Source organism: Pteropus alecto, unplaced genomic scaffold (genome assembly GCF_000325575.1).
Source record: "Pteropus alecto unplaced genomic scaffold, ASM32557v1 scaffold81, whole genome shotgun sequence".
Classification (NCBI taxonomy): domain Eukaryota; kingdom Metazoa; phylum Chordata; class Mammalia; order Chiroptera; family Pteropodidae; genus Pteropus; species Pteropus alecto.
Window position 1 is genome coordinate 6,798,810 of NW_006433378.1, and position 26,334 is coordinate 6,825,143.

The 26,334-nt window shown below is 36.9% G+C and overlaps 1 protein-coding gene across 5 annotated transcripts in view; it reads right to left on the reverse strand.

Annotated features, from left to right (window-relative positions):
- Positions 1-26,334, reverse strand: part of KCNAB1 (potassium voltage-gated channel subfamily A member regulatory beta subunit 1) — a 314,248-nt gene that overhangs the window by 35,297 nt on the left and 252,617 nt on the right. For 3 of the 5 annotated variants that reach the window (XM_006908205.2, XM_006908206.2, XM_006908207.2), the window contains exons 6-8: positions 23,715-23,759; positions 21,860-21,903; positions 14,658-14,744 (exon numbers count right to left, since the gene is read on the reverse strand). In XM_006908205.2, the coding sequence (XP_006908267.1) occupies positions 14,658-14,744; positions 21,860-21,903; positions 23,715-23,759 (176 nt within the window). The remainder of the gene's footprint in view (positions 1-14,657; positions 14,745-21,859; positions 21,904-23,714; positions 23,760-26,334) is intronic. The other 2 variants (XM_015586496.2, XM_006908208.2) reach the window with 1 other exon arrangement.

Here is a 26,334-nt window from a genome sequence, read left to right on the forward strand (position 1 = left end):
ATGGAAATAGAAAATCATCTTTTGGCAAATACCACAGCACCAGTTCAGGCAAGAATCATTGAAGAGTGCTAAAATTAAGTAGGCAAAGTGTGAGAGAAACAGGATATTTTCATAGTTTAAAAGTATCTCCTCCAAAGATACTCATTAGGTTTATACTCTTGTTCTACATACATTTTACATATACTAAAGGAAAAATCGTAACTTTACAATGGAGAAACCTGGAAGGTATCACGTTAACCAAGAGATCAAATTTAACATCATCAGTCATGGGAAAAATAGACATTGTGCACTGCGTGATATGATACACTGGAAAAATGCAACATCATTTCTGTGACACTGTTGCCAAAAATACTTGACTTGAATTTACTCACTAGCAAACATCTGACAGCTCCAGTTTAGGGACATTCTACAAAATAGCTGGCCAAAAGTCTTCTAAAGTGTCAAATTCATGAAAGACAAAGAAAAACTAAAGGACTGATCCAGCTTAAAGGAGACTAGACACGTGGTGATGAACAGCATGTATGAACTGCAAGTTGAATCTGGACCGAAAAAAGGATATTAATGAGACAGTTGGAAAAATATGAATAAGGCCTGTAGACTATATAACATTATCGTGTCAGTGTTAATTTCCAGATTTTAATAATCATACCGTGGTCATGTATGATGTTAATACTTGGGGAAATCTGGGTAAGGGGTATATAAGAATCTTTTGTACTATTTCTGCCACTTTAAATGCCTGAAATTATATCAGGGGATAGTTTAAAAATGGAAAAATAAAATATATACAATAACTAGCAACTTTAAAAATAGTAAGAGATAAAATAAATGGGAATTATGTTTTCTTCTCATCCTGTAATGGATTAGCTTGCTTTGGAGGCCACAGAGGGAATAAGGCTGGCTCAACATGACTTGTTTAGGAAATGGCAGGTATGTCTGGTGTTGGCATGTTCCTGGAAGGATATGGTGAGAAATGGGTTGGCTTCTGGTGGTGGAATCTGGGATAGGAAAATTAGCATTGACTGTGTATTTCTAAACTCTGAGGACTGTGCCTGGCCTCCAACAGCCATGAGACACTAGTTACTACTGACAACTCAACACCACTGATGTGTTTATCTCATTTGTATGTTTTTCTTGTTTTAATCTTTAGCTTTGTCGAAGTAACACATGCACATTGTTTAAAGAGTCAATGCTAAAAGGCTTGTAACAAAAAGCAGTAATTTTGACTCTCTGCCTGCACCCCAGAGACCATTTGCAACATATGTAGCTGTTTATTCTGGTGTGAATCTCTACATTGCTCAATAATATTTGTGCATTACTCTTTGAGTCCAGCTTTTTAAGATATTATCTACCGATATCTTATGGAAGTGAGGGTTTTAGCTACCACTCATGTACCCTTCTGTCTTTACTCCCTTCCCAGTATATGCGCATCTCAGTTTAGGGTTAAATTCGTATTCTGCATTTGCATTTTAATGAATGCAGACTTCGTGTCCACTGCTGAGCTAGGTAGTTTTCAATGATCACATTTCCTTCCTTCTATAACTTTTTTCATTTTCTTTTAGGTGACGGTCACTTTGTTAACAGTTTTATTTGGAGCTGTAGCTAAATTTCCTATACTTTGTGCAAATGTCTCTCAATACAGTTTTCCACATGGTCAAGCTTGTGAGAAACTCCTTCCTTTTGTTTTTTCTGGCAACATCCCATCTGAGCCCGCCATCCTCCTGCCACAACCTACACTGGTTGCCCTTTGTCCCTCCTGCACAGCTGTCAACCTGGCACTTCTGTTCTCATTGTCCTGGAAATTCCCTTCCGTTTAATGAGTTGGATCCCACGGCTTCCCCCGCTGTGGCTTTATTCTCTCATTTGGTAACATTTTCCAATAGTTTCTGAAGATTGCACTTGGGAGATAGGAAAGTAAATGTTACTTCCTCACTCTTGCTTGGTAGCTGGTCCACCATCTTTTTGCTTAGAATTCTGAAGGCTTGCTCCATAGTATTCTGGTTCTCAATTTTGCTGTTGAAAACCTCTGGACAATCCTTATTTTCGATCCTTCCTGTGTGTACTCTATTAAGTCTCCGGAATATTTAGGATGCTTTTATCTTTTCAGTTGTAAAATTTCATTAGAATGTTTCTTTGTGTGGGTCTTCATTCATTCTCCTGGGTACTTGGTGGGTACTTTCAATCTGGAGACTCATATTCTTCAAAGCTGGAAATTTTCTTATATTGTTATTTTCGATAACTACCTCTCCTCCATTTCTTCTGTTCTTTCTTTAAAAATCTTTTAGCAAAATTGACGTTGGATTTTCTGAAAAGAACTTTAATTTTCTTATCTTTTCACTCCGATTGTCCATGGTTTTTTTCCCCCCACTTTTGAAATATATCCTCAACTTTAATGTTTAACACCTTTATTGACTTTTAAAGATTTTTAGCCATTATATTTTTAAATCTCTAATATTTTTTCTAATTCCATGTTGTTCTTGCTCTCTTTCATCCTATTCTTGTTCCATTGATGCAATATGTTCTCTTATCTCAATAGATATATTCATTACTGTTTCTTTGAAATTTTCCGTGTCTCTCTGCATTGCTCTTTTCTTCTAAAGCACTCACTTCTAGGTGGTAATTAGGTTTGTTCCGTTACCAAATATACTTCCAGTTTCTATGCTAACAATACAACACTTTCCTTTTTTTTCTCCAAGTAAAGGAGAATATTGCTAATACTGAACTTTCTTTCCCTTTCTACTGTTTCCCTGTTCCCATCCCTTCCACCTACTTGCCATTAAAAAATGAAATAAAATCCAAAGAATTTTCTTGCATAAGTAAGTAAATTCTGTGTTGACTGTATAAAGTTTCAAAAAGTTTTCTAAAAGCATCTCCTTTAATTCTCATTAGTTTTGTATGATTGGCTTCACTGAAGCTAGTGACAACATAAGCTCATCTTTCAGAATTTAATACACATAAGCAAAACATAACATAGAGATACATTTAGACAGGATGAATGAATTCCAAACTGAGAGATTGCGGTTTTGTGGCTTATAATCTTTTCCAGTGTTTGAACATTGACAAACAGTTATTCCCCAGAGTAGAAGTGACACTTCTAAAAGTCTTCAGTTTCCTGGGGAGGGTTTGTGGCAAGAGTAGTGATGAGGTATGAGGGATATCTATGTATAATTTATAGGTTTTATACAGGTGGCCAACCGACTTATTTTATAATTTGTAGAGACTTGAATCTTAAGCACACAAGGTTTTCCTAAACTTCCAATTATATTGGACATATGGTATTTTCTTATAGAGTAAACAAATTTGTTTTCTGGAACTAATGGAAGAGTTATTTTTTTTTTCATGTGTAATTTAAGTTGGATTGATTTTAAAATTAGGTATTTAAGTATACGTAACTGGTATGTGGGACAAGCTTGACTCATGATAATGTAATCAAAGCACAACTTTATTTTTTAATCTCCCACTGGCTCTTTATATCCTGTGGGAATATAAAGATGTCTCTTGGCCCTTATAAAAACTCAGTCTGGCCCTACAGCTTTTCTGCCTACCCTCGGGTAATAGACAATCCTGACATCATTTCAAATCATAAATACAGCTTCCATAGATCTCAATCAAAATTCCAAACTAAAATTCTTTTCCCTTTCCTAGCTGGGTCCTGCTTAGACTGGAAGCCTGCAGTAAGGGGTGACCTGCAGGCTGGCAGGTATCTCTATTCCTCTACTTTCTGCTTCTCCTCTGGGCCCTTTTCCTACTGGTTTTGGGTGTTCAGCTCCAGTCCCCACCCTCCAGGAAGCTATCCTTCTAGAGGACAGGACCCAAGATGACCCCACACAAGAAACATTCACAGATGCCCTCCCTGTCACGCCCAGGAAAGGAAGCATTCTCCTGGCTATACCACTAAAGTAGAGATCCAGCCCACTTCTCCACCTCTAGATTTCCCAGGCATGACTAGGCTCCCAAACCACTATACTCCCCAGCTGTGAAGGTCATGTTTTAAACAATATGAGTAACCTCGCGACTCCCCACCCTCAACCAGGGTGGAAGGGAAGGGGCAGCCCTCTCGCACTGCTGGAGCGGGTGGTGCTCATAGCGTAGTTTTCTCCAGATACGCCCTTCTCACTAGATCCTCTCCTCCTCTCTCTCAACCTTTATATTTTGAAGCAAGCGACGGGGCTCACAGTCACAGAACTGAGAGCGTGAGGTGAAGAGGAGAAGGGAAGCTCATCTTTACAGAAGAATGCCCACTCATAAATGGGGAAGGTTTGTAACCCCCATTGTAATAATGGGTGCAGGCAAGGATACTCGGTGGATGCTAAAACCAGGTTGTAAGGGACCAGGCTATTCACCTGGTCTCAAAGAATCACGTCCCAGGTTATTGATTAATTACCCAGTCAAAGAGGTAACACCATGGTGGAGAAAGTTGGTAGACATCATCTTAACCAAGTGATCAACCTTAACATGACACGTAATGGGACACAATGACCCTCCTGGGCCCTCTGAGGGATACACTGAGAAGGACCCAACATCACCTGCATAGTCTTCTTCCAAAAATGCTCCATCTTAACCTGATCACGAAGAAACTATCAGACAAATCTAGACTGAGAAACATTCTCCAAAGCAAGCTGGCTTGGATTTTTTTTTTTTTTAAAAGTGTTAGTGTCATTAAAGAGGGGAAAAAAGTTAAGGAACTATTTTAGACTAAAAGAGATTAAAAGGCCATTACAACTAAATGCAATGTGGGATTCATGGACCCACTTCTCCCTCACCCCATCCCCCAAACCCCAAATAAATCCTGTAAAGGACGTTTTAGGAAATGTGAATATGGCTCATATATTAGATAATAGTGATGTAGTAATGTTAAAGTTCTTGGGTGAGATGATTGTGTGAGGGTTATACAGAAGAATGCCTTGTTCTCAGAAGACAGGAGAAAGTATGGGTGAAATGTCACAACAAGGGCAAGGGCAAAATAGAGGCAAAATACAGCACAATTTGGTCAATCTAGGTGAAGAGTATTGTATGATCACTTTTCAATTTTTCTGTACGTTTTAATTTCTCAAAATAAAAAGTTGAGGAAAGAAAGAGACATGGAACCAGCCCTTGCTCATTTCCTTTGCAAGTATATAAATGAAGATTGGGCATCTCTCTGAAATTTCATTTCAGTTGTGTCTTGGTACCTGGCTGAATCATCAATTACTATATCGTACGCATCTCTATTCGCCAAATTATAAACATACATAGCAATAATAGCAACCTCAAACTATGTGTACAAGGCATTACAATTTATAAAACATTTTCACTTATATTATCTCATGCTATCTTCACAACAGTTTTGGAAATAGCTAGGTAACATTTCTGTTCTCCCCATTTTTCCAAATGAAATGCTGATGAAATGTGTTCATAGTCTGAGCAGCTCAACCAAGTTCACATACCGTAAACTAGCACCCTCACCCTCTGATTGCAGACCTCCTATGTTTTTACTACACATATTACATACTCGTACACCTTGCTACTTCATTTTGTACAGAGATTAAGAGAGAAACTTAGGGTATTTGTTCATCCCCACTGTCTGAGAATTCCAGATTAACCACAGCACAGGTGACTCTGCTCACCCCACTGAATCAGCATGCTTGTAAACCCCACGTTTATGTGAGACACTGCTGAGTGACAGGCTGCGAAAATCTACAGCCCCACCTGCCAGGGCCAGTGAGCTGGGTGATGTTAGTCTTCGAGTCCTACCCATGTCATGGCAGATCAGCTGCATCATAATGAGGAACTTATAAAAATGAATTCCCCTGAGACTGAGTCGACATCCCCTCAGAATATGGAGGTAAATCTTGTCACAACTCCAGCTATCTTTCAGGGAGATGATAACTCCCACGGAAGGAAGTTCACATGAGTCACAAACCCACAGCCCCAGAATACGAAGCAGCTCTGTTTCCACCTGACAGCTGGGGTGAGCAGAAGCCATCTCCGTTCTCTGTCTGTCTCTTTTTTTTTTCTCCTTAAGAAAAAAAGAAAAAGAGAAAAAAACTGAACACTGCTCTTTCTGAGCTTGGTGAGGACCACAGATATGTGGCCGGGAGTTCCAGCAGGCCCCCAGACATGTGGCCCACGTCGTTTCTTCTGTGTCTTACGAAAGCCAGGAGATGAATCTATTCTACCTTCATTAGAAATGAAACCTACCTTTCACTGAAAATGAAAAGAAAAGAAGGGGAGAGAGAATAGAGAAAGTAGCTAAATTATATAGACTATGAGCATATTCTTCTCCACGATCCTTCCTTCCAACCAGGACTTTGAAGAATGAGGTTGGGAATCTTTGACTTCCAAAGAAAGCACAAAATACAGCACCAGATGATTACAAATTGTTATTTGGAATATAGTTTTCTTTAAAGTCAGCCCATCACATATTTTCTGCAGCCTTGGCAATTTTAACTTCTCAATATGCTCTAGTGGAAGTAGATTTTCTAAAGATCCTGTTCTCTCTATGGAACCCAGATGGGAAAAGGTAATTTGTTAACCAGGGCCCTGTTCCTGATAGATGCATATCAGAGGGATCCATGTTCAGAATTTTGGGACTCTCTGTTAGCTCTGGAAAATTTTGCTTCAGCTTTAGAAGACTCTGCAGATCTGAGGCAGCATGTCAACAACTAAGTGGCAAACTCTGTAATGTGCCTTTGTTACTGTAGATTATTCGGTTCTGCTCTAGAAAGTAAGAGAAGCAAACAGATAAGGAGGATAGATGATACTGGGTAGAGAAACAAGTAGCTTGTGAGACAGGCAGAATTCACATAGTGTCTATGGTAAAATGAAGTGGATTAGTAACCTTTGAGTCATAGTAACCATAGACAAAGCAGAGAATGTGTGTGCTGACCACAGAGAGGGAAGGATGGAAAGATGTGATATTCACAGTACATCTGTACGCGTCTAACACCTATCATTCAAGATACACTAAATATATATGAAACGTGAAGATTCAAAAGAGGTCTTAAATCAGCCACCCAGGACCCCGTTCTGTGACCCTATTCAGTGACCCCATTCTGGCCTCAAAAATTCTCTGCACAAGAAATGCAGAGTCCGTAGCTATGCTTCAGGCTAACTGGTGAGCTACAGCTAATGGCAAGGTGGATTTGTCTCTGAGGCTTTTAAATATAGCAAGTGTACCATTGACCCAGGCACCTTCTGTCTGCTCAGTTCCTTGCTCAAAACTCAACTTTGACCGCTATAACCAGGCCACCATAGGGAAGGCCAAAGTGGCTGAGAGAAACAACAGATTATATGAATACTGCATGCCCCAAATTCAAGTAGTTGGGTCCTTCTATCTGCTTATACTCTATCCTAATTGATTGAATCGCTCCCATCTCTTCCTCCTTGCTTCTCACTATGCTTTTCACTCGGTTTAATAAAGCATGTGATTTATGCATCTTAATCAGTTGTGGGAGCCTTTCCATTTTGGGACCTCTAGGATTACTGTGCAGTAGATTTACTATTAGATTTACTAACAGTAAATTTACTAGATTTACTAATATTAAATTTACTAGTAAATTTAATAGTAGATTTACTAGAGACTACTATTGCATCAAGGTCATTTCCCACATGACAAATTTACAGAAGGACCATGCAAACAATAACAACAACAACAAAAAAGATAGCTCAACCTTTGTGAATTACTATGTACTAAGCAACATTCTAAGCATTTTGTATATATTATCTCAAATAACCTTCATAATAACCCTATTGGGTAGATATTATTACTTGCAACTTATAGATAAGTAAACTAGGGATAAGAGAGATTAAATAACTTGCCTAAGATCACATAGCTAGTAAGGAAGAGAAAGATGATTTGAACTAGGATCTGTCTGACTCCAAAGTCATGCCCTGCTTATTCTGGGTGAGGCCGAGCCATTTCTCCCATATCCTTCTGGGTTAGACCTCTCTTGGACACCCTATCTAACATCTACCTGGCATACTTCCTGCCCCTCTCCCAGGACTTATTCTTTTCTCTGTGCTATTATCACTCTCTAATGTAATTTTCTTACTAATTTATTGCTTGTCTCCTCCACAAGAACGTAATTTCTGAAAGGGCAGGATGTTTGCCTGATTTATTAATTTTTGCTTCTCCTAGTGCTTGGCACGTAGTAGATATTCAATGAATATCAACTGAATGAATAAGTGAATCCTATTATTGAGTTTTTCTAGATACACATTTGAAAATAAAGTCACAGGCTCAAGTTTACTTTTTGACTGAATAGATTAACCCTAGACAGTCTATGATTACATCAATTTTAAAGGGAATCTAGGGTTTCAGAACAAAATTTCAAGGAGGAAAAAAATGGGTAGAAGAAAATTCCATTGCTAGCTCTGTACCTTGATTCCTCCCTGGCCTCAGCACAGACCCTGGTTGACCCTATGGCTTGGCACCTTCATTTGATTTTCATCTCATTATAATTTCAGGGTCTTGGACATCTTCTATGGTTACCTCTGAGAAGAGATCCAGGGAAAGGGGAGTTTTATATGTACATGCGTTATGTGGGGCGTTCTGGAAATGGGGTTATGTTTGTTCCCCTTGCTGTGAGTGAGGTGCTGGACTTACATTTTTAACTCATTCAGAAGTCACTTTATGTGTTACCTCCATTTTCAGGTGAGGATATGGAGCCTCAGCAAGGATATTTATTAACTTGTCCTTAGTAATCAGTATAATAGGAGCAAAGCCAGGATTTGAAGCTGTGTCCATCTAATGCTCCCCAGTGCACTCTGCAGAAATATTATCCCAATGAGAAGGAGACCCACAATGAATAAAAACAGGATTTTCTAAAAAGCCACACTGGAGGCTGAAAAAAACTTGAAGTGAACCCAACTGTCCCCCAATGTTGTTTCTTAGAATGAATTTCCCTTTTTATGACATGACTTGCTGTTCTGTAAAGGATAAAACATCAGCCAAATAGGTCTAAAGTAGCAGTAAAAGTTTTGGTAAATTCACAGTTAAAATGGAAATAAAACTGATTTGTAAAATGGGAACACTTTTTTTTTTGCACCATAATCTTGGTAGGGTTTGGTTAATTTTCTTTCATAGGAAAATTATTTTCTCCCAATTAATTTCTTGAAAATTCAGCTGTTCCAACCTTTTCAAGCCAGCAGGTTAAATTGTTCTAATGAGTACCAGAGTCCCTAAAGAGCCTCCTGGTCAGGGACATAAATAAAGTGTGTGAGATAATTTTAACTTGATATAGTAATCCTCAGGGGCAACTGAACTGCTAAAGAATCATCCCTCCATTCCTTTCTGTTCATGTAGGTATCTGTCAGATTCTGAGAAAGAGATCTGGCACCCGGATGCTGTTTTTGTTGCAGAGCAGGAAAAATAGGACGTAAGAGTGTCCTGGGGCTGTTTGCTAGCAACCCATCCTTCTTAACGTCACCCTGAAATATGCTGAACCAGATTAAGTACCAGGAGGGTCATAGATGCTAGGAAACCGAAATAGGTTTTCAAGTAGAGAAAAATTAAGTTGGATCTCTTTAACTTTAGGGCTTCATTCATTCAATCAGACACTCATTCACTCATCCATCCATCCATCCATCCATCCATCCATCCATCCATCCATCCATCCACCCAATAAATATTTATTGAGTTCTGCTATGTGTCTGTTTCTCTGTTAGACTAGAAATAGAGTTTATAGATTGGTGTGGTCAAATATAGTAGCTACTAGCCCCATGTGGCTATTGAGCATTTGGAAACGTGTCCAAATTAAAATGCGCTATAAGTGTGAAATATATAACAGATTTCAAAGACAATATGAAAAAAGAATGTAAAATTATTTCCTTAATAATTTGTATATTAATTACAAGTTGAAATAATAATTTTTTATATATTGGGTTAAGTTAAAAATTATTTTTACAATTAATCTCACCTATTTCTTTTCATTTTTTAAATGTAGCTAATAGAAAATTTTAAATACATATGTGACTTGCATAATATTTCTGTTGGACAGCACTGTTACAGACTATTTGCAGAAGATTTTTTTATGCATTTATGATTTTTGGAGACAAATTGAGGGTGTTTTACAGAGAAAATAAAATATAAAGGCAGAACAGATGATCCATTGTGGTTAGATGATATTTCTAGGTTTTAGGTCATTAAATTTTTGTTCTGAAAACTTTACTTTGGATACTAAATATCTAGGCCCAGAGTCCTGGAATTAAAAAAAACTGTAGAAAAATTGGGATGCTGAAGCGTTTGCCACTTTCTGGTATTTCCTGAGCTGTCACTGGATATACTAGATTCTCGAATATCCATAGATTCCTGCTTGCATATGGTGACACTAAAAAAGATAGCTTAGAAAGAAGTAAATATTTATGGAAGGGGTTGTTTGACATGGTGATATTATGGGAATTAAGTGAAGCTAACTTTGATCTTGTCTCTCTTATTTGAAATGAAATGTTTGGGTTATTTTACATCTGCATTGACTTGCTAGCAGGAAAAAAAATAATATGAACTGTAATTAGGTTGGGAATAATATCTAATGACTCAGGGAGTCTATGAGATTAACTAATTTTGGCAAAAAGTTCTAAATAAAAGTTAGAAGGCTTAATTCCAAGTGTCTTTTAAACTAAATTTTAATTTAATTTAAAAATCATCATATTCTCAGATTTCCAAATTAGTGGGCTTTCTTCCTTCATTTAAAAAAAGCTAAATAAACTAAAATAGCTCTGATGAGCACCAGAGGCCCGCAGCAGCCTCCTGGCCAGAGACATAAAAATGCATATTTTTCTCTCCGTTATTCACAAATGGCACATAGTATAGGCTCCCTTCAGGCCCACAGTCATGCTCATTTTGGCACTTGGGAATGACAGAAAACCAAACAAAAAAAAAACCAACTCCTAGTGTAGGTCCTCAGACACACAAATGTTCTGTCTATCACTGTCCAGTATGACTCACTGGAATAAACTTTCTCTTATCTAATGACCTCAAGAGAAGATTTTCAAATACACATTGGGGATCTATGGAAATGAGAGAATTAAGAATATGAGTATTATGGAGCACAAGGAATTGCCAGTGACTACAGGGAAGAACACAGCAGCATGAGAAATAAGAAATAGAATATGTGCTGATTTTTTCTGGGATTGGAAAATATGTCATCGATGCCAGATATTGTAGCGGAGACAGATGGCATGGCAGATGCTGTGAAAGAAAAATGACTTACTACTAGGTGAACCAGAAAAAGTAAACATGAAGGACAGAGGGAAAAGTACACGAGTTCCATTGTCCGGAACATCTTCCCATAGCTGTAAAATGTCTAATTGTAGTCCACAGGGTTGCAGATTGCAAATGAAGTGTTACCCCTTTTCTCCACTGATTGCACATTTGGAATTCTTTTGAGAGGACTCACTAGTCATCTGTTGGTTTTCTAAAGAAGAAGGGAAGAGAACAACTCATTGGATATATGATGCCAGTATATTATGAAGAAGATGTTACTGCTAATACTTTTCTGGCCCACTGGTTGCTATATGATATATCGAAACTGGATGAAACTCATTCTGGTCTATTTTAGAAATGTTCCCAATTAACATCCTTTCATGGTGCAAATTAAATAAACAGGGTTGGCATTTTAATACATTTAAGTCAAAGTTGTTTAAAATGTGTCTTAGAAAGCTGGGCTGGGTTCTTTCATTAGGTCCCTGGGGTTTAAAATATGTACCTCAGCACAATTATAAATTAGTTCGCATTGTGGCTCCATAGGTTGTTAGGAAATGGTTGAAATCAATAAAAATGGTCTACAAATGCTACAGGTCTACTATAAGATACCCGGGCACATACATACAGTATGTGCCAATGTATGTAGGTTTAATGCATATTGAAAAATTCAGCAATATGCACTTGGCAACCACTGTTGCATCGCTTATATTAGACAGAAATGGATGTAATTGAGCCTAAAATTGCCAGTGTGAGTTGCTGAAATAAGAAAAGTATGAGAATGATATTTAGAATTTTCTGGTCATTACCAAATAAGTAAATAAAATAAAAGTGGCTGAGCTATATCTAGTGATGGTTTTGTCACTACATTTGGTGAAGAATTTGAATAATTAATTAAAGGCTATGGTGTGATATTGACTAACAAAGTATTACTGTAGGGCTTTCAAGGGTAATTTTGATTATATATAACATTTACTTTCTGTATTGTTTTAGAAACATTAATAGCCTTCCGAAGGTAGACTGCATTGTGCATGTACAACTTTCATCCACATACACAAAATTATTGCAAAAATGAATCTTTATGACAACATGGAATCCAGAAATAGCTTAGACACCGTTTTTTTTTTAGAAGAGCAAATGCACCCAAGGCCACCTGGCAAACCCTATCTATTTCTTACTTTCTCCTTATTCCCTATTTCTTCTCCCTATTGCCCAGATCAGTCCTTTCCTCTGTTATAGTGAAGTACAAAAGATGAAATGTAGAAAATGAGTTTGCAGAGACTAGTATCAAACTGTCATTTCCATCTGGCCCACCTCAGAACAAATGCGTTTACGAAGTTTGAGGTTACACATTTAATGAAATCGAGAGAGAAACCACAGAGAAGCTAGTTCGATCTGGAGCAAGTCCTGCACGAGGAATTGCCTGTGGTGTGTCTTGCAAGCCATCCCTGAGGAATAAGACTCAGAGCCTGAAGGGCTGGGTAGGAGTGGATCAGCCCCTGGTGGGGTGGGGGTGGGAAGAGCAGACTACATTGCAGCATAAGGTAGTTGATTGCTGCAGAGCCTTGTTCCTTGACCTGTTCAACAAGTACAAATCTCTGTTGTCTGCCACTCTTCATTAGATTTATGAACCTGGACAATGACTCATGATAAAATAGCTTCCTATTCTGCTATGTGGAAGCTTCTGTAAGAAAATCAGGGAAAATATAAATGCTCTCTGATTCCAGCAGAGGCTGGACAATGCTGCAGTTCTGTTTTTAAAACAAGTCGAAGTACCCTTTTAAAAGATTTCAACACGTAATCAGTGTTTATACAACAGATGCTATTATCTTATCAGTATCACGTAGTTTGGCTCCTAATTGAGAATTTCTTCCTTCTTTAGGTACGTAGTGCAAACTACACAATTGTCTGTTTGAAAGACTCCTACATTATATTCCTAAAATTAAAGATAAGGACGGAATGGGCAAAATGAGAAAAAAAAAAGACTAAAAAATCCAGATGTTCTTCTATGCTGTATATGGTATAATTACAAAGCACACTTTTCCAAAAAGGAAAATAGTCACTAGGCACTTCAAATGAGAAGCAATTTCATTCTTTCACAGGCCCCACTAAATGGCATTTTTTTGACACTTTTACTCAGTAGCTTTAACACTCCGTTTTAATGTGTCATTGAGAACAACGTAACATTATATTATCCTTGCAATAAGCACTTCTTATACTAAAAACTTTATGATTTGCTTCATCAAACACTTATTCTTTGCTTTGATAAAAATATGCATTTTTAGGTCATTTCCATGGATAATTTCTTATTATGAATCTCCAACAGTGATATTGCTTTGTAGTAAACTCCTAATTTACTCAGAATCAAGAAAGCAGAAAACTCTAGGAGAAAATTATATACATAAATATGTATTTTAAACATTGTAATTGAAAGATAATGGCAAGGAAAATAACTTCAATAACATTTTTTTATCAGAAATGAAGCCTACCGAGAAATTCATATGTATTTCAATTATTTATAACTTCTATAACCTAATAGCAAAAATAAATCTCTATGGAATCTGTTTTATTACAAGATCCTGAACTACCTTTTGAACGATCAAGGACGATTTTACCTTCGGTGTAATTTCATGTTGATTATTCTAATTCTTTGAAAATTTGTAAATCTAGGTCATATCATAAACCTCAAATAACAAGAACATTCTCTTTTTTCCAAATATTTTTATTCTTATTCACCTTAGATAAGTGATAATCCATATGATTACAAACTTCAATTAACTAGAACATTCACTTTAATTTGTCCTCCCAAACTATCTCCTTTCTCCATCATCCTTGGTAGGTTCCGTAAATAAGTGTAAATTGAAGAAAATCTGGTTTTAAGAATGTTCTGAAAGCTTCTACAAGGAGATGCTTAAACTATTGTCTTCAAACAGTTCTAATAGAAAGGAAAAATGTTGAAGCTCCTTGAGAATCAAAAACCGAATTGCAACAGTCTCATTTCGAATAGTGGCTCCTGTAAAACCTCTGCACTTGGTACTACTTAAAACTTGTTACTACAGATTGGAAACTAATCAGACCTAGAGTCATTATAAAATAGGAAGCCCCCCAGAGGACTTACTCCCAAATGATGATAGCTGTGTTATAAACTCTCCTTCCAATTAATTTTATTGTTTTAGTTGATGGAATCACAGAAGTGAAATGAACCTGGAAAAAAGTGAGCACTGTTCCCAGCAGGAGCCACAATCCCAATGCCTGCAACAGCTTTAAAAAAGAATAATGAAAAAATAATGAAGATGCAGGATGCTGAGCATTGGCTTTGAGAGTAAATATTGAGTTGGAAAGACATCGACTGGAAAGGTTTTTATTTTTCATATTCAGTCCAATCAGTCTAAATATATTTCATTTCCTACTGTGAGTGGAATAAGTCATCAAGCTAGAATCGTTAACTCCACAGTTTCTATTAAACTTCTTCACTCACCTTCCATAGGAGTGTTACTGTCGGGTCGATTTGCAAAGACTACATCCACATACTCGAGCTGCAGCCTCTGGAGGGAGCCCTTTAATCCTGGGAATGGAAACAGGAACAACCAAAAAGTATGAGCGCTATTAGAAAGAGTTGAAGTTTGGTTACCTTCGAGAATTAGCTTTAAAAAAAAAGCATTGGATTAGTTTAAGTGATGTATTAATTGACCCCTGAAACCTTTTAAAAATACATCAAAGGCTGATTTTGTCTCCAACAAAACAGTCTTAGAATTTCAATACTCCTCCACTAGAAAATACATACTTAGTAATAATCTCGCACGGGGACTCATGTGGTAGTTCCCACAAGTAGCGTTTAGAATAAAAAGCCTCAGAGTTTCTTCTTGAAAAATGCTAATTAATGTTACGTATTGGATTAGTTAATGGGCTTATAATGGGATGGAGATATATTTATTGCACATCAAAAACATAAAAATAGTATAAGTCAAAAATAAATGACTACCGGCTCTATCTTAAGGTACATGTGGGTTTTAATAGAAATAAATGGGTTGGCAAACCAGAGCTTTCCTCAACAATTTACTGATTGGAACAAAGTTCAAAGAACTTTAAATATAACTGAGCTCTATCATTTCTATTATTTCTTATTCTTTTGAGGAGAAACAAAACTCTAGAAGCTGTAAAGACTTAAGAAGTAATATAAAGGAGAGAGAGAAAGCTTTTAAAAAAATCTGGAAATAATCTGCATTTCAACCCTAACCATTTGGTCACATTCCTGTGACTACTCAAAAAAATTATTTAATTTTAGTAAAATTAATGCTTTTCTGAAATAGAATGTATTGTATGTAATGTTATACAACCACAGGGATGACAGTGTTCAAGAGTCATTTTATCCCATTTCCACGAAGCACAGCATTTCCTTATCAGCCTATTTAATTCCTCAGGAAGACCGAAGTTTTTTCTCTTTTTATTATAGGCATAAAATTAATTGCATGTTAAATGAGGCTCTTATAAATTTAAATTTGGCTCATTTAAACTTGATTTTTCAAACTGCTTTATCAGCCAGCCACAATTACATTTTTGACAGGAAAATGGAGTGCTTGAATATAGTTCCGGAAATACTTTTCATTTGTTGAGGAAGGATCGTCTGTGGTGCATCTTGTTAAAAGAAGCATAGATAAAGAGATCAGAGCAGACAGGTGTTGTAAGGGCTAATGCCTGCTCTTCAAAAACTGCAGTGACTTTCGGACTCAGGGTATTACCTGCTATCTCAAGGGGCAGCTTGAAATTAAATTTACCTTAAAAAGCACTATGATATGAACTACTATTTAGAAGCAATTGTATGTATGGAGGAGGTAAGGGAGGACAGGATAACCAAACAAACAAATAATAGGGTGTTACAAGTATTGAAAGGTTGGAAATCTAGCATGCTGTGTGATCTCACTTGGGTTATTTCACCTTTTTTTTTGTGTGTGTGACTCAGTTTTCTGATCTGCAGTGGGGATAATAGCACTTACTGCTACTGAATTGCCGCTGCAGAGAGCAAATAAAATCCATTGTCACGCCCTTTATAAATGCAATTGTCTGTAGAAATGTGATAATTATAACAGTGGTGTTCACATCCGGAAAGGTTCAGAATGAGAAGTGCCAAAGTAAATACCAGAGATTTTCACCGGATCCCCTAGTTTTGGAGGGAGGCATTAAATGACAGTTTGGCCCATACCTGGCACAGGAAACAATGTCCTTCTTTCTGATGATGGCCCTCTCCTTCTGTGTCTCTTTTAAACAGCTCAGTGTGGGCTGAGAGTAAGTAGGAAAAGAAGCTGTGACTGGCTTGGCCCTGTTGTAATGCTGTGTAATCAGCCATGACAAGTCATTTACTCTTCCATGCCATAAGTATGCACAAAATCCTGATTTGAGCCTGAAATTCTGCTGGACTTGGGAGATATAAAGATGTATGGACACGGTATTCAACCCCAGGGACCTAACAGTGCATATCGAGAGCATCTACTGGCATAAGTTTATTGTTCATTGGGTAATAATGTGTACCCAAAAATAATGGCATAGGCTCGACATAAAGGTCATTGTATTGATCATTCCTCACCTCTAAATTTCTCTGGGAAGTAGAGATTCAAGTGTATTCATGTGGGAATATAAGAAATGATGTGTTGCATCATGTTAGTGATCCACCTGTCCCTACTCTGACTTTGAAGGGAAGTGAAAGGAGGACCAAGGTGGTGAGAAGTGTTCAAATTTGGGACAAATTATATAAGCAGAAATGACAGGACATGCTGGTGTACTGGATATAGAGTGTGGAGGTAGAAGAATCAAGGTTAACTCTTAGATTTTTGGCTTGAGAAGTGAAGTGAGTGTTAGTAAGATGAGGAAGTCAGGGGAAAAGCAGATTGGTGTTGGTGGTGGGAGCCATGGTAAGTGTGAGCAGCACATGAATCGACCGCATGGAGCTCTTGGCAGCTAGAGGGACCAGTCTGGCATTCAGGGAGAGGTCAATGTGCAGGTGAAGCTCAGGGTTTGCGACCAAGTCATTCGGGCTTGCCTGAATGACTTGGCTCATGTCTCCTAGCCTTTTTGGGCCTTTCCTCATCTGTCCAAAGACGAAACGGAGCTAGGTGATCCTTCTGTTTTGACCTTTCACATGACAGCAGACCAAATCAAGTCGTCCTGCCTTTTCCTAAGTGGATGTGTGAATCTTGAAATAGCTAAATCGGTATCAGTGTTGCAGGTTTAACTGTGTAGAAACAAGGAAATCAGTAGTTTGGAATTCTGCAAGGGTTCTATTCAAATACGCTGTATTGTTTACCACACATTTATATTTACCGCACATTTGATTTCTTATCTAGCTTTAAAAAAATGTTGCCTCCCAGACCTAAGTTCTCTCCCTGGCCGACCATCTGTCTCTATCATATCCTTAATTATATAACGAACTGGTAGCATACCGTTCCCCTGAGCTCCGTGAGCTGTTCTAGCCAATGCACTGTATTAGAATAATATACGTGGCTGCATCTCCCATTATGAAACATGGTTATCCTGGTGGGTAACTATCAACATGGTATACTGGGAAGGAATCCTGTGATGAATTCATTTAAGAAATTTATTCTTTAATTGCAAAATCATAAATTATTTCTTTTTTTTAAAAAAAAGTTCAGATAGTAGAGCTTAACATTTGCCATTCGTTAAAAACTTTCAAGCAGAGCTTTCTCAGGTTTTCTCTTTTTTTACTCCTAAAACAATAACAGTGAGTTTCTGTTTTGAATCACATAACTGTCGTTTGCGTGAAAAGCCAATGTGACTTAGACACAGCTTTTGCCATTAAGAGCACACAAACGATTTATTTATTTTTACAATATGATTTACCAAATTATGTCTATTCTTTCATGTTAGATTCTAAAGAAATTTGATCTGCAAATTTTAACATAAGCACAAATTTGGGCTTAATGAATGTTTGTAGAATGGCTGAATTAATAAATAGACTTTCAGAGCCTGGGAGGAACTTGGGATTCTAAATGAATATAATAAATCCAATAGCGAAATTTCTACCCTCTCCTGTGAATCTAAGGAGAATGTTATTTCTAATTGGATCTAAGTCAAGGACTTTGGGCTCATTGAAAAGGTCTTTTCTATGAATTTTTTCAAAACTACCCTATGTATAAGTAAAGCTCATTTTACACTCTATAAACTAACTCAGGTGGCCAAGGTTATCCAGCACACAAGTGGCCAGAGCTTGACGTGAATTGGGCTTCTGTCTTACCTTTAAGAGCAATTCTCAAATTTAAGGTATGTATGAATCTCTAGTGTCGAATAAAATCACCTTCATCACAGAACAAGTACCCATGAAACCCAAAGATAATGATTTATAAATCATCCAAACTTTATTTTGGATCTAGAAGTCTCATGTTCCCCTTTTTCTGCAAAATGCACTCAATTCCCCTAATTTCAGCCTGCCTAGAAATATTCTTTTTGCTGACGCTTTTGCACTCATGAACATTTTTTTGTCTTTGGCTGAAATTATGAACTGCAAAATAACACCAACAATAATAACATAATAATAATTGATCTCAATTCTTCAATTTCAAAAGTTTGAAATTTTGTGTTAAAGTTTAAATCTGGGTCAGTTTGAATTTCAGCTGAACTAGTTTATCCATCATGAGAGATTAGTTCCTAAGAGAATTTCTGACTTATTTAAAGCAAGAGAAAATTTAAGGTATTTCTGTTGAGTTGTATGAGGCTTGAAAAAAAACAATCTATAAAAAAGAGAAATTATCCACATACATTGGTAAATATTGAAGCGATGGAGATTTGTGAAAAAGCACAGTAGCACACATGCTCCATTCCTTTTCTCTTTGATTTTATATTTCTTTGTTGCTCGCCAGTTTGAGCCAATTTCTGAATCTTTTTTAATCAATTAGAGTAAAAAGAAAAGAAAAACAGAAATTTCTAGGCAGCACACTGATGTCCTGTTCATTCAGCTTGTTACTACAAGCTGACTTGGGTTTATTTCTGTTGACAAACTCTGCGGTAGATGACACAAGTAATGGAGGTAAATGGCAGAGCAGGAAAAAAAATTTCGAGAATCAGGGTGGGTTTGACTTTACAATGACAAATTGGACACCAAGGCCTGAAGGGATTTTGTTTGGGTGAGGAATTTGGAAGCTTTCTCTAGTGCTAGAATGTGGTCATTTATTGTGGCAGCCTCGGAATGTTACTTACTTAGTAAAGGGTGTCCTTATTCATAGAATGGTGAGTAGCGGTTGCACTATTAAGAACAATAAGGATGATGACAAAAATAAAATTTATTAAATGCTTATTATGTGACAAACACTGTGCTCAATGTGAATTATCTAATTTCAGTTTATATATATTAATACCATAAGGTAGGAATATTTATAGCCCATTTTATAGTCGAGGAGGTGGAAGCTTAGTGAGGTTAAGTGATTTGCACAAATTATTACATTAATGACAGAGTTGGAACCTGAAGCAATGTTTGCCTGATTTCAAAGCCCAAATGCCTACAAATATATTAAAAATCAGTTAGTGAGAAATACCAAACTCAAACAAAGACTTTGGAAACAAATAAATATAATTGTTACTGTTAAAAATATATATATATATAAATTAAACAATTAGTCTACATTTTAAATTAAATAACTGAATACTGGAACTATTTTTTTTTCCCAGTGCACGTCTAAGGTAGTTCGATGTAGTTATCTTTATAAGTCAGTAAATACCTCCAACTTCCAAACTAAGATGAATCTCTTCAAATTCAACATTGTCTTTTAGATTAGATTCATGGAAAGAAAAAAGTCACAATGATATGACAGCCTAGGAGAAAATATTTGCAATGCATGTAACTGACAAAGCGAGTACATCATTAATACATAAAGAGCTCCTACAAATGAATAAGACCAAGACAAACAACTCAAAAGAAAAATAGCCTAAGAATATGAAGAGTTAAATTCCCCACAAAGAAGCACATAGTTATGAAAAAAAGCTCAAACCCATTAATAAATAAATGCATAAGTAGACAAATAAACCCAGCCCATCCATCGGATAGTTATATTCTTTTTAGAAAATAATTTCGTGTTAAAATATCCATTAGTGTTTGACCTAACAATGCCACTTCCAGTTTCTGTCTCATTTACATAAGAATAGTCATTTGTATAATTCTTTATAATACTAAAAACTGGAAATAACCCATAAATCATGTGTGTAGGTGTGTATGTGTGTGTCTAAATTTATTTTAGTTGAGAAAAAAAGTAAAGTTTAATTTAATATGTATAGTTTAATTTCATTGGCTTAATACATATGTTTTTGTATTTATAAGTAAGTTGCATAGATAAGTCAGTGTGACTATAGGAAAAAGTTGGGAAGGATATGCACCAAATTGTCAAACTGTGGAATAAGATGAGGTGAGCAAAGGAAGGATTTTTTATGTATTTTTATTTTTAAAGTGGTGGGATTAGAATATATTTTATGTTTTTGGTGACTGGTATTTCATAAATGAAATTTTTTTTAAAGAGGAGAAAAATTATCTGTCTTAATGATTAATCATGAATCTAAAGTTATAAAATCTTGGATTTCTATGAACTAGTTCATGAACTATTAGAAAGATGTTGGAAATATATGGCAGCCCCTTTTCACGTTTTTTCCTTTATTGAAAAAACTTAAGTATAAAATTTTTGTAACATATAGATAAGCAAGAAATAAGTTAAAATTTCTTACAATTCTCATAATTTTCACAGTAAAGTAGGGAAGTAGTAGTCTACTATGTAATAGTTCTTGCAGACTGTTTTATTTCCTCTTTATTTTGAGTGCCATAGCAAAAGCAATGGCACCATGAATCAATTACCCAGTGGTAATTTTCTTCACTTTTTCCCCTATGCATCTATAGTCTTTTTTAAAAAGTACAATAGTCTTAACATAGGTCCACACAAAAATTTGCACACAAATGTTTATAGCAGCATGATTCGTATAATAGTCAATAAAGTGAAAGCAACACAAATGTACATCTATTGATGACTAGGCAAACAAAATGTGGTATAGTCATATGATGAACTTTATTTGGCAATCAAAAGGAATTAAGTACTGATACATGCTACAACATAGATAAACATTAGGCTAAGTGAAAGAAGCCAGTCACAAACTATCACATGTTGGACAATCTTATTTATATGAAATGTCCAGAACTGGCAACCCTATGGGGACAAAAATAGATTCACTAATCTACTTGCTTAGGGCTGTGGGAGCAAGTAGTGGCAGCAAGGGAATGACTATTAGTGTGTATAAGGTCTCTTTTTGGGGTGATGAAAATATTTTAAAATTAAATTATGGTGATTGCACAACTCTGTAGTTATGCCTTAAATGGGTAAACTTTTATGGAATATAAGAAATTATATCCCATATAATTATATCTCAGTAAAACTCTTAAAATCTTATGGAAGCATTTTATTAATGTCAGCATAGCTGTAAATGAAAAGAGTTCTAGAAAATTTGGCTTTTTTCCGAGTTTCCATTCTTTCCTCTCCCTACACTCCCTACACTCAATCCCAGGAAGAAACTTGGTTGATTGTGGTTCTTTTTATGGAGAATTTTTCCGCTCCTGAAGTGTTCTAAACCTATTTGGTTGATACTTTTCCTGAATCACCAGCCCACAGATGAAAACAAAATGAAAGCAGCAGTACCTACCTTCAATAATATGTTTTCTTGACAACCCTCTTTCCGTTTCAGCTCTAATAAGAAAAGAAGCAAATGACTTTCAGTGGGGTGTGCTTTTTTAAAAATCTCTCTTTCAAAAGAACAGAATAATCATTCTAGAGAGTTGCTAATTTTATACCCTGTTCTCGGCAAATTCTGCACCATTGCAGACTGGTGGGCAACACACTGAGTCTCTTTTCTTTGGGGACCCCAGGAGATGAATTAACCATGACTGTCATCACACCATAGCAATAACAACTCAGCCATGCACACTCTGTCCATATGTAATTTGACACATGGCTCAACCTTCCCACCTTGTCCCAACCAATCCCAAGGAAATTTTAAACATAAAATAAAAGGCTTGACATAAGTTTGTGAGCTTACTATAAGATTGCCAGGCTGCTACTGCCATTAGCTCTTCTGAGAAAGGAAGCAAATTTGAAAGTGCCTTTTAACTTTCAAAAGAAATCAACAACTCTTTTCTTTTAAAATGCGATCAACCAACTTTTCCTTAAATTAGGATCCTAAGACCAACTTTTAACCAGGACTTTTGCCTTTTCAGATCATTCTCAAGCTCTAGCCAATTAGAAAGAAATGTGATCCTTGGGTTTTAAAATATTGATGAAATGTTTCTTCAACATCAATACCTTTGGCAACCTCTTTTTAAGCATAGTAGTTTACCGTTTACCTTTGGTGATTTTGTATCTTTTATAAGTATATTAGACAATATTCTGCATAGTACACTACTGCATAATTGTTCTTGCAGATTGTCTTACTTCCTGTTTATTTCCTCATTATAGGCAAGGTTTTGAGAACCATTGCAAAAACACCAGGCAATGTCACCACGAATCAGAGCATAAACAAATTAAATCTACATTTCTCGTACGTACCAAGTTGCTTTCTTTTTATAAAGACTATAATAGGAATAAAAATCGAAATTTCATCTTTCTATCTTCAGATTCATCATAAACAGTCTCAAAACAGCAATAAAATACATGTGTGTCTTTGTACACACATACATTTTTAGTAGAACATTCCTAAAAACTGGCTTCTGCCTCCAGTTTTGTTTTTAACTATGTATTGCCTATCGTTTATAAAGAGGTGAATAAAATTTTGGTTGTTTGTGGGGGGTGGGAATTGTTGTTGTTGAGATTTCATGGAAATCCCAAAGATTTCCATGAAAATGTATATGGAATAGCTTGATGTTTTCTTACATGTTTTTAAAAAAGACTAGACTTCTAAGTCCTGCTGGGTAATGTAAGTACCAGTTCAAATACAAACAGGTCCATCGGAAGCCAATTCATCCTGTGACGTTTGTTGTGCGTCTCACACCAGAGAGAGGACTTCTCTTTTATGCGGCCTGACAGTGAGTGTTATTCTCCAATGAGAAGCTCCTTTTGATGGGCACTTTGAGAGTCCTCTGCAGAAATGATCAAAGACTTACACTTGGGGCCGGACAAGATATTTTTATCTTTGTGATCTGCAGAAGTCTTTGAGTTTGGGCAGATTTGAGTAGCTTTTCTTCTGTGATGCTGTGTGCTTATTTTCTTTTCTCAAAATTCAAACTCTGTTTTGGAAACTGTTCTAAGAATGAGATTGGTATTCGAAAATCTCTGTAAATCACTTAGTTACAAGTGACCACATGTTTCGTACTACATTTCTTTGGGGGTATCTTGCTAAAATTAAATCTTAGGCCAATTTCTATTTCCTTCCAGTGAGAAAAAATAACCTTTTCAAATTAATTAATTTTGGAACATTAGACATGAAATGGTTGCCTAAAAAGATAAAAGCATGAACTACTAGTTGTTTCCTGTCAAGAAGGGAAAATAAAAGGTATTTAACTTACTTTCCGCCCCAGTAGAGTTTGGTTGTTATGACCAAGCTGGACCTCCTGTATGTTAAACAGACAAGCGCAAATAGAGACATATTACGCAAATTGCCAGTTATTGTACTGAATCATATTATTGTTATAACATTATTGTTATAAAGAATTTATTGTACTTCACATTTTTAAAAATTTGGTAAAGAGGTAAATTTGTTAATTCATGTCACTGAAATATAAGGACAGAGGGAAGCTGGCAAGTGGGGACTTGAAGTCAGATCCCAGAAAAAGAGATTGAATGGAAATGATCTCTACCAGGTGGGGTGAGAGGACGTAGAGGGCTGTGACAGCAAATAGGTGAGCGGGTGGTAGCGCAGGGAAGGGAAGTGGTAGGCGTGGAGGGTCAGAAATAGTAAAGGAGATGCATAAGTAGAAGGACATAAAGGATGGATTGCTTTAGTATCTCAAACAAACAGCCACCAACTAACACTCACTTAGCATCTGACATAAGTTAGGTGAGTGAGCATGAACTTTCCTGGAGTTAAGTCTACCATCCAAGGACCATGGACCCAGCAGTGCTGAGTTACTCCCCTTTCCAACCATCATATTCACAGGCAGAAACTGTCTACATGAAAATATGAACAATGAAGTAATTTGTAATCGTCAATAAAAAGGAATAAAATTTATTTGAGTGTCTTATTAAATGGAAATGTTGTTTCAGGAAAACAATCATAAAATCCTTAACTCAAAGTTTTACCACCTTACGCTTAAGGGAATAAAATGTGAACATCTTGTCAGCAAACTTATTACTTTCTCAAAACCACACCCACAGACAGAAAATGCCATTATAATTGTGGAATAAGAAATATGTCATGAGAACTATAGTCATATAATTTAAAATTGGGAGGCAGATCTCAGAGTAATTTAGTTTCTCTAGGAATGTAATTCAATTGCGCTGGTCTAGACAAAACAATCATTTGTGATTCAAAGGTTAAGACCAAACTTTGAGAGTATTTGAAATAAGGCATTTATAATTCCATCAGTAGTAGCAGTGATGCCTCAGGGCCCTCAGGTATAAAACCTAGTATGATTAATGATAACCAATGGGGAATGATGGTGACAATTCTGACAACTTGGCTGCAGTAAGAAAAATTTGTAGAAAATGTCAGCAACCCCATACCACAGAAGTTAATTCCCTGAAAAGTAATTTGAATCACTGTAATGCAAAATCTACAGGTATTTGCATCTGGAGATTATACACCCCAGAAGGTGCACTTTCTAGATTGATCCATCAACCTCATGAGACCTAGCATAGCAGCCATCTGCCACAGGGGAGCAAGGTCTCCTTTAGCAAACATTTTCAGAGCCTCAATAAAAGGCTGGATGGAATAATATAAAAAATGAATGCAGCCCTCTTGATTATTCAGGGCATCTGGGCCTGCCAAAGCCGCACATTCTCTTGAGATACTACCACCACAGACTTACTTATTCTTCCAAAGTTAGGCTTTCTGGAAAGTGGTTAGTCTATACGGGTGTGCACACTAATTCGAATGGCGAGAGGAGACAGCAACCTGGCAAATTATCTCTGACCTTGCGGAGGCATTCAGAGTGGGTGGAGCGATCTCACGAATGTTTTTCTTTGGTATAGCGCAGCCTTTAAAAATACTTTTGCACACCTTATATCACTTTATCAACATAACACTTCATGAACAGCTATGCCATTCGTTTTACTAGTAGGGAAATTGAGATCGAAGTGAAGTACCTGGTCCTGGACAGCACAGCTGGCCACTCGGTGGCCCTGGGACTAGAAGCCAAGTACAATAGTTGAAACTGACTTTATAGACTCCATGCTGTGATGATACGGTTTATCTTTTTATCAGTCTTCTGGGGGCAGCTGCAAACTGATATCAATATTCTGCAGCCTGGTGATAACTTAAGTTTGTATTTGCAAGACCAAAGGGCAGTTTGAGAAAGATGCATGTTAATCTAGTTCTTGTGGGTGTACAGTAGGCTCTGAAAGCCCCGAAGAGCGATGGCTAAATGTTCTCTGGGTGTCGAGGGGAGAAGAGCTACTGCACTGACACTTCTCCTTCCTCGGTGTTCTCTGCCAGCCTGACCTCGCTGCGGATTTCACTGGACTCACCCCCAAGGTCTCTGCTACGGGTTGAATCGTGTCTCTCAAAAAAATATGTAAAAGTCCTGACCCCTCAGTACCTCAGAATGTGAGCTGGTTTGGAAACAGTGTCACTGCAGATGGAATTAAATTATGATGAGGTCATACTGGAAAGTGTCGAGCCCTTAATCCAATATGACTGGTGTACTTATAAGAAGACACACAGACACACATGAGGGGATGTGATGACACGTGATGACAGAGGTAGAGGTTGAAGTGCTGTATCTGCACCAAGGAACACCAAAGTCACCAGCAACCACCAGAGCCTTGGAAGAGGGAACATGGCCCTGCCCAAACCTTGATTTTGGACTTCTGGCCTCCAGAACTGTAAGAGAATAGATTTCTGTTGGTTTAAGCCATCCAGTTAGTGGCTCTTTGTTACAGCAGCAGCCCTAGGAAATTGATACAATGCCTATTTGGGCAGTGATGGATGGACCAACGTAATGAATGGGAAGGTCACTCAGGCAAAGT